The following is a 13,996-nucleotide window of genomic DNA, read 5'->3' on the forward strand; positions in this document are numbered from 1 at the left end:
TAGTGAGATGTTAATTTATGAGGCCCCTAAATATCATAATGTATAAGTTCAAAAACATGCTTAGTATTAATAGATCTTAATCCAATCATTGTCCTCATGACCTCGTGACCTCGTCTCCAGGTCCTGTAAGATACAAAAATCGGGATAAAAAGTTATTGAGCAGTGAAATGATCGAGTGAGACAACTCACTGAAATCAAATTAACCAAGAATGAAGCAATTCCAAGAACATTATGTAGTCAAGCCAACGGAATTAATAAGGACTTTGGTTCCATCAGGTAAGCCCATGGGAGGCAAGGATGGCTTTAAAGTTGCTTGAGCCAATGGAAGGCCATAAATGTGGTTTGTTGCACCACTATCTAGTATCCATTTGTCAAAAATCCTACCTATGGCAGTGATTGCGTTGGCTTTGCTTTCCAGGCCTAGTTTTTGGCTCATCATTGATAAAGGTTGTTGGAACTGTTCTTGACTAAGGCTGGGCATCACGTCGGTACACCCTGTAGAATGAATATTATTGGCTAATGGACCCCCTCCGCCGTTGGAACTGCTACCTTTAGTTTTCTTTTTGCGATCACCATCATCGGTTTCTGAAAATTTGCCATGAAGACGATAACCCTGCAAATAACCATGAAGTTTCCAACAGGTGTCAGAGGTGTGATGGTCATGGTCACAGTATGAACAATGGAGAAGTTTGCTCTCCGTTGATCGTCCCTTGCCATTGTTGCGTGACTATTGCACCGCCATAGATGTGGGTTCAATCAAGGCTTGTCTAGTGGCTATACCTCGTTGTTTCTCCTCCTAATTTAATAAGGAATAGATCTTGCGGATGGATGGAAAGGGTTGCATTGACCGTGAACCGCTCCGTACGACTTATTTGGCCTATGAGAAACTGTAGCAGCTTTTGTAGTTTTTGCTAGTTCACTGTGGGATTTGGTAGCACCATAAGAAGAAGATTCCACCGTTTGACACACCTCCATCTCATCTCATCCCATAAACTCCTCAATTTAGTGAACTAAACATTGACTGGCTGTTAGTTTTGAGTGGTACGTGAAATTTCACGTTGAATTTCGAAAAGTTGAGAGATGTTTTGTTGCAAAATTTCTCTTTGAGATCATCCCAAACATCCTTAGCAGTCCTTAAATACACAACACTAGATGATATGTCCGATGCGAAGACATTGACAATCCACATAAGTACCATGTCGTTACATCATTGCCAAAAAGCAAGTTCAATGGTCTTCTTTGCATTTGGCTTTTCGACAATACCATCTACGAACCTTAACTTATTTTTCGCACTGAGCGCAATCATCATGGAATGGCACCAAGTAGCATAGTTATCACCCGTAAAGGGCTTAGAAACAAGCATCATTCTAGTGTGATCGGAATGATGGATGAAAAGAAGGCTAGAGGAATCTTTGGAATTACCCTTAGCATCTGAACTTGTGTCTCCCTTGGTTGAAAAGGAAATGTCCAACTTTTGGGAAGAAAAAGAAGGAGAAAAACGTAGAGGATCAAGAACCCATGAAGGGCTCTGATACCATCTTAAATTTAGCTTATTAGAAGTTCTGAAATTTAATTCAAATGCAATAACCTTGATTATAAAAGAATATAGGTGTAATTATTTATAATTACAAGGATTCCTACTACATAGCTAATTGGTACAAAGTAAGTAATCAACCCATGATATTCTCCCTTATCAACACTACATAGCTAATTGGTACAAAGTAAGTAATCAACCCATGATATTCTCCCTTATCAACATTGATTGAAGGCTAACAAAGGAAAATATTATATGGGAATCATTGACGTTCTCAACACACCTACATTATTTTTCCCTTGCAAAGTTTGGGCGGTCAAGCATTAACACGTGAAAACAATGAGTATAGTGGAGATAAGAATGCTTCATTGGATGTGTGGGGACATGAGAAATGACAAAATTATGAACGAGGATATTCGAGGTAGGGAGCACTTTTGCTCACCACTATAAACTATGGTGTATATTCACCATACACTTAATCAATTGACACATGTTCTTTCTCTTAACTGTGGTTAATTTTTTTCAAAATTGAAAAAGTAACATTTAATGTGAAAGTTAACTAGACCTAGATGAAAGGACACATGTCAATATATTAGGTGTATGATGAGCATACATCATAGTTATGGTGGTGAGCAAAAATGCTCCTATTCGAGGTAAAGTCGGTGTGACCCCAATTGGAGATAAGTGAGAGAAAATGGTTAAGGTGGTTAGAACATGTGAAATGAAGACCTATGAATGCTCTGGTTAGAAAATGCGACTATATGACAGAGGCTTAAAGTACAAAGGGTAGTCACTATGGCCTCGGTTAGTTCAAGTTTTAAAAGTCAGTCGTGGTTAAATGATTCCTCAGTTAACTTTCAAGTTTTAACCACTGAAAGGGATAAAGAGGTTTCAGGTTTCTCTTGCTTGTTTTTCAGGATTCCTTCATTCGAGTTGCATGGACACAGAGATCTCGAGGCGAGGCTGCAAATAGACCTAATAAGAAATCAAGGAGTCAAATGACATATATGTACATGAGGCCACTTTTACTGGCTGTTTTCTTTTCAAAACAATTCATCCATGCCAAAGTGATGCAAAGGGGTACCAACAAAATGATATATGTGACCAGCACAAACTCCAGGGATTTGAGGTATTTGTTGCCATCGCTCACTGACGACGAAGCATGTCGTGTTGAAGGAAACCTGATTGGAGAGAGGTTCAAGAATACTGATGTATTTGCAATGTTGTTTGAGCCCAAAAAGAGTAAGAAAGGATCAAGTCATTCGTAGTTCATCATTCACTACACTCCGATGTTTATCACAGTACGTTCAAGCCGAAAAACATAACATTCCTCAATCAATTATTAGAACTTAACAAGCATGAAATTACTAGGTTCAGGGCTACCTAACAAACCTACATGACATTCAAGATTTCCATTTCATCCATCATATAAATCACTATGTTTTCAACATGATACCTCCATCCACAGAATGTAACATATCAAATAACCAACGAAGCACAAAATTATTCTCAAGCCACATTGATCAACTCATATAGTCATAATAATAACAATCATATCCAACGTCATTCCACAATCACGTCAATTAATCAATTCCATGAATCAAAGATGCATAATTTAATAGTTAACTACGTTAATCAATCAATGAGATAACATATCATTTCACGAATTTAATTAAAGAACTCTACATAATTCCCTACTTGGATTATGAGTAATAACATGGTAAATTTAATTTATATTCACAAGGTCTATTGTGGGTAATTCCCATTCACTCGAATCTGGGGTTCTGGACTAACTTATGAAAATGAGCAATAGCAAGGATTTCGGACCACTCAACGGAACTAAATTACCAAGCGACCTCTCATAATCTACTCAGACCTGTCACTTGTACAATCAGTGCTTACACCAGAGAAATGGTGCACTGTCCAACAAGAACTCGGATAAGCTGCGAGGTTCGAGTAAGTGACAATAATACAACGTATATGATAACAAAAAAAAGACCATCAATCAGAGTTTATAAATCTCAATTAGCATGTCACATCCCAGTCTGCATAGTAAAATATTGTTCGCTTTGGGCCACACCCTCAAGATTTTGTTTTTGGGCTTCCACCCAAAACGCGTCTTACTATAGGGAGGTGGGCATGTACATATAAGGTACATCACCTCCCCTCCCCTGGGCGATGTGGGATCTTACAATCCACCTATTTTAGGGGCTCGACGCCTTCGTCGGCACACTTTCGGCCAGGGAGTGGCTCTGATACAAAATTGTCACATCGCAGTCCGCATAGTAAGATATTGTCTGCTTTGGGCTACGCCCTCACGGTTTTGTTCTTAGGCTTCCACCAAAAACGTGTCTTACTATAGGGAGGTAGACATGTACATATAAGGCACATCACTTCCCCTCCCCTACCCGGGGCTATGTGGGATCTTACATAGAAATTCATACTTATGAAATCATAGCCAAATCACTAAAAACTCTGAATGAGTCACCCAGACATCCAACAGCTTTTCTAATTCAAACCACAAAGATTCTCAAAAAACTATCATTCATAAATACATTAAAAACTAGGGCTAGAGGGACGCAGTTCGGTCGAAGCCTACATAAGTAACCAAATAGGAAGTGGCCCACTATAGCGGATTAACCAAGCAGAGCCACCCCTGAGAAGGTAACCAAGTAGGTAGTGATCCCCCATCGCGGATTAACTAAGCAAAGTCACACCTACGAAACTGTTAGGCAATGATCACCCATCGCGGATCAACCAAGCATGATCACCCCTAAGTATGTATGGGCATAAGGATCACCCATCAAGGATTAACCAAGCACGATCCATAAATAGTATGGTCCCCTATCACGGATTAACCAAGCAGGACCATGGTCCCCTATCGTGGATTAACCAAGTAGGACCACCTTTGAAAAGATAACCAAGTAGGTAGTGACCCCCCATCGCGGATTAACCAAGCAAAGTCACACCCACGAAACTGTTAGGCAGTGATCACCCATCATGGATTAACCAAGCAGGACCATCCATGTACCACTGCTACATGGTGCAGACTCGGTGTCACCCCGTGACACTAGGGTGACGGTCCTCTACTAACCCTCGCGTTTAACAAACATTTCAAAAATATATATATTTCAAAACACATTTCATAAACATTTCAAATATGCAAGTCACATAACAGTTCATAAAATAGATTGATAGCAAACTTTATAAAAACAATTATTCAACATAAAACATAATTTAGAAATCCATGCTGTATCCACAAAGTATACTAGCACATAAGGGTTTCAAGGTAATAACAATATCACACATATATTAAAGTCACTCACCGAGATAAGCCCACAAAGCCTCACTGAGTCTCTAGTGATACTAATTTTAGTATTTCAAACGATCCGAGACATGCTAACCAAAAGTCAACTCTCAATCAACGGTGGGGTCCACAACCCTAGTAATTCAATCCAGAAGATCTTCACATCGTATTTCAGATCCATAACATTCTAAGGTCCTCATTATGCTCATAGAACAACATACTAAAATCTCATCACGATTCGACAGTCGGATCTCCGCCAATTACTAAAATTAGGTGGCTGTCAACAATTAGTTTTACAAACTTAGAATTCAATTCAGGAAGATCTGTATGTTGGATTCTTGATCTATCAATTCCTAACATCCTCAAATATTACGTTCTATAACGCATTAAAGTTTGGTGACGAACCAACGGTCGGATCGTCGATTCGTACAATGATCAAGTGATGTATTGTAATGAAACTAGGTTCAAACAATCAAACCACGTCATACGGATATCAAATCTAAGATCAGGATATCAATTTATCTTAAAAAAGCATCAGCAGCCCACTAGCCACACGCCACCGCACGCGCTGTCGTAGGTGGCGGTTTTCGGCGAACGGAAACCCGATTTTCCGACTAACTCTAAAAATTACCAAATTTTACAAGAAAGTATATCTCATTAAGAGGAACAACTTTCATACCTGGTACGAAGTTCGATTCAGCCGGGAAACACCTGAAAACTGCCTCGACCCACAGGAAACCCTTGAAATAGGTGTTCTTGATTCGACTCCAAAACATCTCCGACACTCCAACCAATGCATGGGCTTTGTTCCTGAGGTTAAGGGGAGTCTATTGGTGGTGGTGGTTGACGGAGTCAGCTTTGGGATTAACGGATCGCCACCATGGAACCACTGCACCCACCGGTGCTGTTCCTCATGAAATCGGGCCAAATTTCGTCCATTTTGGGGTGGAATTAGTAGAGGGAACGATGAGAAATATTTTCTAGGTGGTGAGTGGCTTCAATTCACTAGAAAACCACCGTGAAAAGCATCAGAAAACATGGATGCCGCCGGGTCGGGTCGTGAGTCAAAAGGGGGTCCAGGTTTCCCTCTTTTTCTCTTCCCTCATTTCCCTCCTTTCTTCCTCCCCCGATTGGTCCATTTCCCTCCCTTTTCTCTCATTTCCTTTCCATCACAGCCACACACGTGACACATCAAATTTGCTGAGCTTTCTAAATTTATGGTCAAATGACCATTTTGCCCTTAACTTCATTCATTTATAACTCTTTCGTTATAATTCCAAATTATATTCTGTTTGTGCCCACATGTTCATATCGACGACTACTATCCAAATATGTAAATAAAAGTCACAAAACATATAGGAATTAAATACGTCCTCGAAAATCCACTTAATTCACTAAGGGCGTTTTCGTCCCTTTACTTATCAAAAAATTTATATGCCGCAAATATATAAGCGTTGAAACTACGAATACGAATACAAAATACGGAATGCATAATTTTAAATAGTGAAATCCGGGGATGGGATTTCACAAAAATAGGATTTTCCTACACCTTAAAATGACCAAATTGTCCTTGTATACAAATGGGTTATTAAAAAAATTCCAACCCTCATTTCTCATTTTGTAGAGAGAGAAACAGACAGGAGAGAGAGAAAATCTCTCTCGCCCAATTCAGCCCATCCGTCTTCTTCATCCAAGAACTTTCTCTCTAATCCACCCAACTTCTTCATCCAAGCTCTCTCTCTCTTTCTTTTTCTCTCTCTTTCTCCTCTCTCTCTACATTTCGAATACGCACAAAGCTCTCTCTCTAACCCACCCATCTTCTTCGATTTTTACCTTTTCATTTGTGAATTAGATTTGCTTAATTTTGCTTTTTGATTGATAGATTTTTGGAGTTGAAGTGATTGGTTTGGTGTTTCTTGGAGGAGACCCAAATCCTTCAATTCTGGTTTTTTTTATTTTTTTTTTTATTTTGTTTTATCATTTCTCTGATTTATATGTGGATTTCCATTTCTTCTGTCTTCTCCTTCCTTTGCTCCTTCTCTCGATCCAAATTTACAGGCACTAAAATAGGATTTGCTTTGGCTGTAGTTAAATGAAAAAACGTATTAAAGGTCAGTTGCCTTTTGGAGAAGAGATAATTTTGAGGAAAAAGAGAGAAATTAGTGTGGAAAGAAGGAAGAGAGAAGGATATGGACGAAATTGTTTCGTGTACTCGTTTGCTCTCTTTGTATTAAGCTCGCTCATACACTGCATGTACACGACATGCACATGTTATGCTCATAGATCTGAGCTCAACCCAAAAACTCATAGCTCACAACTCTCTCTTTGAAATTAGAAAAATGACGCAATCAGATAAATGACCCTAAACTTTATATGAAGAATCGAAGATTCGTTAATATGAATTTGGTATCAAGTTTAATTGGGTTCAAATATTTCAAGGATTTGAAAATTGTAGTTTGATGGGCACAAAAGAACCCAACTGATCAAAGGAAATTGTTTCACGAACTCGTTCGCTTTTTTAGTATTTGCAAGGCCTGTCTCTAAATCAAAGGAAAAAGTAGTAAACTACGTTAATGCGAAAAGTATCAAAGATGTAAATAGGCACCATATACACTATATGCACAGCACATGCACATAATATGTACAGTACATACACATGATATGCACAGAACGAGAGAAACTTTACCGGCAAAGTATTGGTATAGTGAATACAATTAAAATATAATTGTTACGTATATAAGGTTACAATGACAGTTTGAAAAGTCTTGTTACGTACATCAATCACCACTTAACTGTGCATGTGGAAAACATGATACTCGTTGTCGTTATTTCATGGACACGCATGACGCTTAACGTCCTCTAAGCGTTTTCTTAATTTTGTTATTTGCGGAGGCCAACTAGGTTGTGGTCATCATACTCGCTAAATTCCGGGGCACAACATACGTGCATCATAACTAGTGAACATTCTCGCTTCTTATATTAAGATGTAGCCATGCACATCATATGCACACCACATACACATTACGGGAAAATTTTCACAAATTTCTACAATTGGACACTTGAACCAGAAATTGTTCCATTCCAGTTTGTAGCACGTCAAAACTTGATATTTATTCCACAACCCATACGCCCCAACATGAAATACAAACCTTAATTTAACTTCTAAGTATTAATTCGTCTTACAAACAACTCATTATTCCATAAATCATTGATGAAGGAAATTGGAAATAAACACCCTACCTTACCATGTCTGCCGAAGCTTTAGTCGTCGAAAAAAATGGAACTTTCTGGCCAAAATAGAAAATATGGTACAAAACCCAACTCACTCTTCTCACCTCTCTCTTGAATCCATTTGCTCGAAATCAGAGGTATAAGGTCAACCCAAAACCCAACTCACTCTTCTCGCCTCTCTTTAGACTTCCCTCTCTTAGAAATCGAAGCTCTGAGATCTAAGCTCAACCCATAAACCCAGAGCTCACAGAGCTCTCTCAACATCCCTCTGCTCCAAATAAGAACAGTGATGCAATGGACTGATGATTTTTAGTATTTATATGTGGGTATTTTAGTAATTTCGATTTTGTGCATAGTCGATCTATCCTATTTTTGTATCAAAAATCTTTGCAAGCGAATCACTCTTGCAACAATTTTCTGTACTTTTTTTTTATATATCTTTCAATATTTCGTGTAATTCGAACTATTTTTCCAAAATAACCAAAAATGGATCACATCAAACTCGAAATCGGAACATTATTCCAATAATTATTACTATAAATCTTAAATTTAGAATACAATCATAATGTAAGGCTAGAGGGATACACCTCAATTGCGTAAAATAATACAACCTTGTATAATAAGTAAGCAATAGGAATAAAACCTGCCAAAGAATACGCTATATGCAGCTAGCAATTGCATCACCTGAAAGAAAGATACCATTGAAAACGAAATGGTTAAATTGGCATTGGGTAAAAAGTGAGAGTGCTTCTGTGCATGTATGTCGGGACGGGGGTGTGGCAGTCGAACGAAACATGGGCTATGGGCATTCGAATATGTTCAATGGCATTGTTTACTTACATTTAACTGTTAAGAATCCCATTTGCAAAGCAGTTGATTTGGAAAGTCTGTTTTTCGGCCGATGATCACAAACCAAATTTAAACAATGCATGTAACAAATTTATGACTCTTTGACAACATCATACTATGTCAACCCTAAAAGTGACAAAAACAGTTCGGATTCCTGGTCGAAGATGGAAAACCCACTGTCACCAGCATCATTGTTATTGTTTGCCTTTATTCCATCCGTATGTCTGTCTGTCAATTGGGTTCTCATATTCCATTCTTATTCTATTTCTATTTAGAGTTTTTAGATTCCTGGTCCTAAATGGAAAGCAAAAAAGGAGAATGTGTGCTTTAGTGCAAAATGAAAGCGAAACGAGGTAATATCAAAGCATGTGTCAACTGTTATTCTTGTCGTTCAAGATTAAGGTTTCTACCTCAATAGTCATAGGATCTGAAATCTTGGTTACAATCGCAGCAATTAATCAGCCTGTAACAGCAAAAAGGGACGTCAATGACACGGAAAATATGCACATATTCAAATGAATGCTAGATTCTGCCCCCGGGAGGAGGGGGGGAGGGGGGGGGGGTCGTGTGGGAACAACACGATATTCTTATTAAATGTAGTTAAAGTTAATGTCAATGACACGCATGTAATCACATTTGTGGCAAACTGAGGTCACACAAATTCATCGATTCTAATAGAGCTAGTAAGAAAATATACCCCCATGAACTCACTTCCTAATCAAATCTTACACCATTACATCCGCAACAAGATTAAGCATGGCTATGGCCATTTACCTTCTCATTTTTTGGTTCAAAAATAGCTTTAACGGACTCATAAACCTCTTCAACAGGCCTTCCAGCATCAATCTGAGAGTGAAAACAACAATGATTCCAACAAACATGCAAGATTATATTGTTAAAAAAAGTAAAACCAATTGAAGAATTACCTTCCGAACTTTCCCCTTGGAGTTGTAGTACTCTATCACAGGGAGACTAGAATCTTGGAAAACCTTAAACCGCTTCCTTATTGTTTCTATGTTATCATCCTCTCTTCCCTTCATTGGCCCAACAAAAGAAACACAAAGCATCACCATAATTAGGTCGGAAACAAAAAAGAGATGAAATCATTATACCAAGACAATATACATATTCCTCTACAAGAAAAAATCACATATTTTACCTGGTTCCTACCCAAAAGCCGCCTCTCCATCTCTTCATCAGAACAGTCAAAAAACAAGACAAATGAAGGCTCGATTTTAGTCTGCAAAATCATTAACACAGTTTGCCATTGGCTTCAACATGTAAATAAACCCCTATGAAAACCAGTCAATCACCGAAAACTGTAATTAAGTCATGAGGAAAGGTTATCCAGAGGGCTCACCACAGCCTCAAATGCAGCACGATTTTCCTCATTACGAGGAAACCCATCAATGAGAAACTTGTCATTACCATTTTCCAGCATTGCTCGTTCAAGAAGTTTAATTGTTACTTCAGAAGGAACAATCTTTCCTTCTTTAATCATGTTCGAAATCATGGTCCTGTCAACCATTAAAAAAAAGTGTTGTTAAATGAGAAATGTAAAATAATTATGATGGGCATACAAAGTCCAGAGTAAAGACTAACTTTGCAATCATTTTTCATTTAAGACGACTCAAAACAAGACACAACAGAGGCAAGCATCCTCAACCGTATCATCAACCTTGCCCCTCAAGTAACGCTACACGACATCTTATGAAAGAGAAACTGTTGGGTGACGGAATCATGATAACTGGAGATGACTTTTAGCATACTCAAGAAGCAGAATGCTACCCTCATCATGTATCCCTTTACTATAAAGCGCCAAAAGTAGATTACACAAATATTGAAACATTGGAAAGATAAATACCATGCAAACAGATCCAAACTAAAAAGTAAACAATAAGACCACCAGATGATGACACAGAACAGCACACAGGAAATCAACGCTTATGTGTGTGTGATTTTAAGACTTCAATCTGAATTACAATTGAAGTATCTTCTCAATCCCAAGACAAATACTTTTACAGAAAGAGTTGGATTTCAGTCAATGCTTCAACCTAAAAGGATTGTAGTTTTGAAAATGAACATTGTACAGATTAAAAGACGATATGCCATACCCATTTTCAGAGCCAGACTTGATTTCTGCTCTAAGAAGATCGCCAGCACTGAGATGGGTAAACCCAAAGTGCCGAACAATGTTTGCACATTGAGTACCCTTTCCGCTGCCTGGGCCACCTATAAAATTAAAAGAAACAACTGATAAGAGCATCCATAGGTACCTCACAAGAAAGGAGACTGGCAGCTTTAGTGTAGCTACTGGAATTAAGGAAAAAACAAAAAAACTAAACAGAAAATGTACAATTAAAATACAGCTACAACAACAAATGAGAGGAATGTAAACAAACCTAAGGATCATATCAATAATTAGTCTTCCCATGTCATGAGTAAACTGAAATGAAAACTTAGATAGCCTATCTATCATACTTAAACATCATCTCTTTGACATACAGGACTCTTAAATCATGCACTTGTTTTCATTAAACTCTTAAGCAACAAGAAAAGATGGATACTAAAATCATGAGCCAAGATTAGTGGTTCTTATCCCAGGTTGCTAACATCTCAGAAAAACAAGGATGATTAGAATACAACTAGTCCTAGTTCCATAATTTTCTTACCCAAGACAAAAACAACTGTAGGGTTCAGATCAGCTAAGCTTCCATTAGCCTCCTGCAATAGGATGAATTTCTCAATTTAAGCTTAAAGTAGTATGAAATGAAACAACAAATATTATAGGTGCATATATTGAAATCAGAAAAAAGAATAATGTCCTCCCGGAGTCTGGAGAAGACTAAATAAAAGCATTTCATTTCTCAGTAAATTTAGCAATATCAACTTAAGTGACAAAGTTTCCAGAAGAAACCGTGCATAATTTTAGAAACCTCAATAAAAAATAAATAAAAAAAAAACCCAAGATATACCTTCTTTCCGGCATCAACAACTTCACCCATGAGCACGAACTACTTGTCTCTGAATATCCTATCTGCACAAACCAGAACATTGCAATTACAAAAAACCCATGTTTATGCTTGAATGTGCAAAAATAGTTGATAAGCTAATAAACTGTCTTGTACACATGGCACATATATGCTTCCATTTACACATATAAATATATTAATTTTCCACCACAACGGTCTGAATAGCCAGTGTCTTGTGCATCACAATTGAACCATAAAACTCCCATTATAGTCCAAACTACCCTTCATAAAGTGTCTTTTAACAAGTCTTCTAAACTGTGTGATATATAAAAGCAGGGGGCCATATTTATCAGAATCAAATTTTAGTCCCAGTGTTGTAAAGTTTACTTCTCCAAAGTGAAATACAAAAATTCAACAAAAAGCATAGATTTGATTAAAGTGATCAGAAAACTTCACAAAAAATGTAGAAAATATCTCAGAGATTGGACTTTTCCCATCAATAATTTTAAAATCATTCAATTATTCAAAGATCCAACACAGACAAACAGTGGGATTAATTCGGATGCAAAAAAGCAGACATGCAAGGAGACAAAAAAAAAAATTCTGTTTCAATTTAATGCAGAAGCTCCACCATTTCTCATTGCAAGTAAAATCAGCATATAAAAAAATTCAAAATTTTACTCTCAATCTTTCCCTCCCTTTTTCCTCCTAGATCAATTTAACACCAATCAGAACTACGTCGAGATCTAACAAAAATTTATGCTATCAGAGACTAGAAATGCCGAAATTCATCAAATCATGCAACGCGAATAGATGTCAAAGCATCATGGAGACTCAGATCGAGCACTAAACCGAGTACGCAAGCTGAAATCTACATAAACACAGTCAAAAATGTCAAATGAATAAACATAAAAAGAAAAATCTTGAGACTTTCCACTCCCTTCCACGAAACCAAACCAAATAGACACGGATCAAAACCGCATCGATCAGATCCACGCAAAAAAACAAAAACAAAAAAAAAAAAAAAAAAAAATCACAATCCGATCAAATGCGAGCTCAAAAACACAAAATCCAATCGAAATTAAACAATCCGACGACGTTTACTAGTCAAATCAAGCATTAACAAACACGATGCGGAGCAAAAGAATTCGATCGCAGAAACGCAGATCAAAACCTAATTCCATTGCATCAAATGCTAATCGAAAGCGCGAATTGAGAAGAAGCCATACCTGTGTGCGAATTTTGGTACGAAGATCTGAGCTGCGCTGCGTTCTGGGAGCTGTGGTGGCTCTGGTTTTTCTTAAATAGAAGAAGAGAGGGAGGGGGGAGGACTTTGTTTTGAATGGAAGAAAGGCAATGACCCTTTGCGCGTTTTCGTCGGTAAGGGTAAAATGGGAATTTCGCGGAGTGGGAAAAATTTTGCGTACGTGCAACGGCTAAAGCCTGCCTACCGATTTGTTCAATTCGCATTTCATATGATTTTAAAATATTTTTTTGAGTGATAGATTTCAAAAAATTGTAGAATCCTTACAACTTTCAAATTGATTTTCAAGGATTCTTATAAAGTTTGATTAAAGATTTGAATGGATTTTGAGATATTTCTCGTCATTTAAAAAATTATTTTTAAATAGAAAATTTAAAAAAGAAAAAACCTGAAAAAAAAATCTAAGAACTTTATCTGGTTCTCCCAATCCTCCATGTTTTCCCGATGCCCAGTTCTCCCTAATGAATTTCACCCATTAATTTAAAATGCCTTGCCATCCAAGATGAACCGAGTGCCATTCCTCCCCACAAAACTCAACTTCGTCTTGTCGAGGAAATTCGACCCAAGTTACCGAAAGACATGTAGATGAAAGCTACATACGAAGTGAATCCAATAATTGGACATAGCACATGCCATTTCATGCCACTACCGTTTTATTCCTCGTTGCAGAGGACCTCAAAATCATAAAATGGAAAATTTGCTTCAACATTACATCAGCCTTACAAGAGCAACAAAAAACCTCTCACAAGCAACCGGCATCAAAGCATTGTTGATGCATTAAGGAAAATATATTGTTCAACCATGAAGAGACACAAACAATAGCAATTAAAGGGATTCAA

General features: G+C 37.6%; 1 protein-coding gene and 1 pseudogene across 3 annotated transcripts; both read right to left on the reverse strand.

Annotated features, from left to right (window-relative positions):
- Positions 1–66: 66 nt before the first annotated feature.
- LOC148697345 (uncharacterized) lies at positions 67–9,168 on the reverse strand (annotated as a pseudogene).
- LOC137722614 (UMP-CMP kinase 3) lies at positions 8,589–13,262 on the reverse strand. Of its 3 annotated transcripts, XM_068461656.2 has the most exons (10): positions 13,123–13,262; positions 11,897–11,958; positions 11,594–11,645; positions 11,036–11,153; positions 10,282–10,438; positions 10,081–10,161; positions 9,848–9,955; positions 9,696–9,767; positions 9,332–9,384; positions 8,589–8,756 (listed from the first exon to the last, which is right to left on the reverse strand). In XM_068461656.2, exons 2-9 carry the CDS (start codon positions 11,924–11,926, stop codon positions 9,376–9,378), a joined length of 627 nt encoding a protein of 208 aa, XP_068317757.1. In that variant the 5' UTR covers positions 11,927–11,958; positions 13,123–13,262; the 3' UTR covers positions 8,589–8,756; positions 9,332–9,375. The 3 variants fall into 3 exon arrangements, with proteins under 3 accessions (XP_068317757.1, XP_088548524.1, XP_068317758.2); XM_088692398.1 differs by lacking the exons at positions 8,589–8,756; positions 9,332–9,384 and having other exon boundaries at positions 9,490–9,767; XM_068461657.2 differs by lacking the exons at positions 8,589–8,756; positions 9,332–9,384 and having other exon boundaries at positions 9,490–9,767; positions 11,897–11,954; positions 13,123–13,203.
- Between the last annotated feature and the right edge of the window lie 734 nt (positions 13,263–13,996).

The sequence above is a fragment of the Pyrus communis genome, chromosome 4 (genome assembly GCF_041283825.1).
Source record: "Pyrus communis isolate YQ-2024b chromosome 4, ASM4128382v1, whole genome shotgun sequence".
NCBI lineage: Eukaryota > Viridiplantae > Streptophyta > Magnoliopsida > Rosales > Rosaceae > Pyrus > Pyrus communis.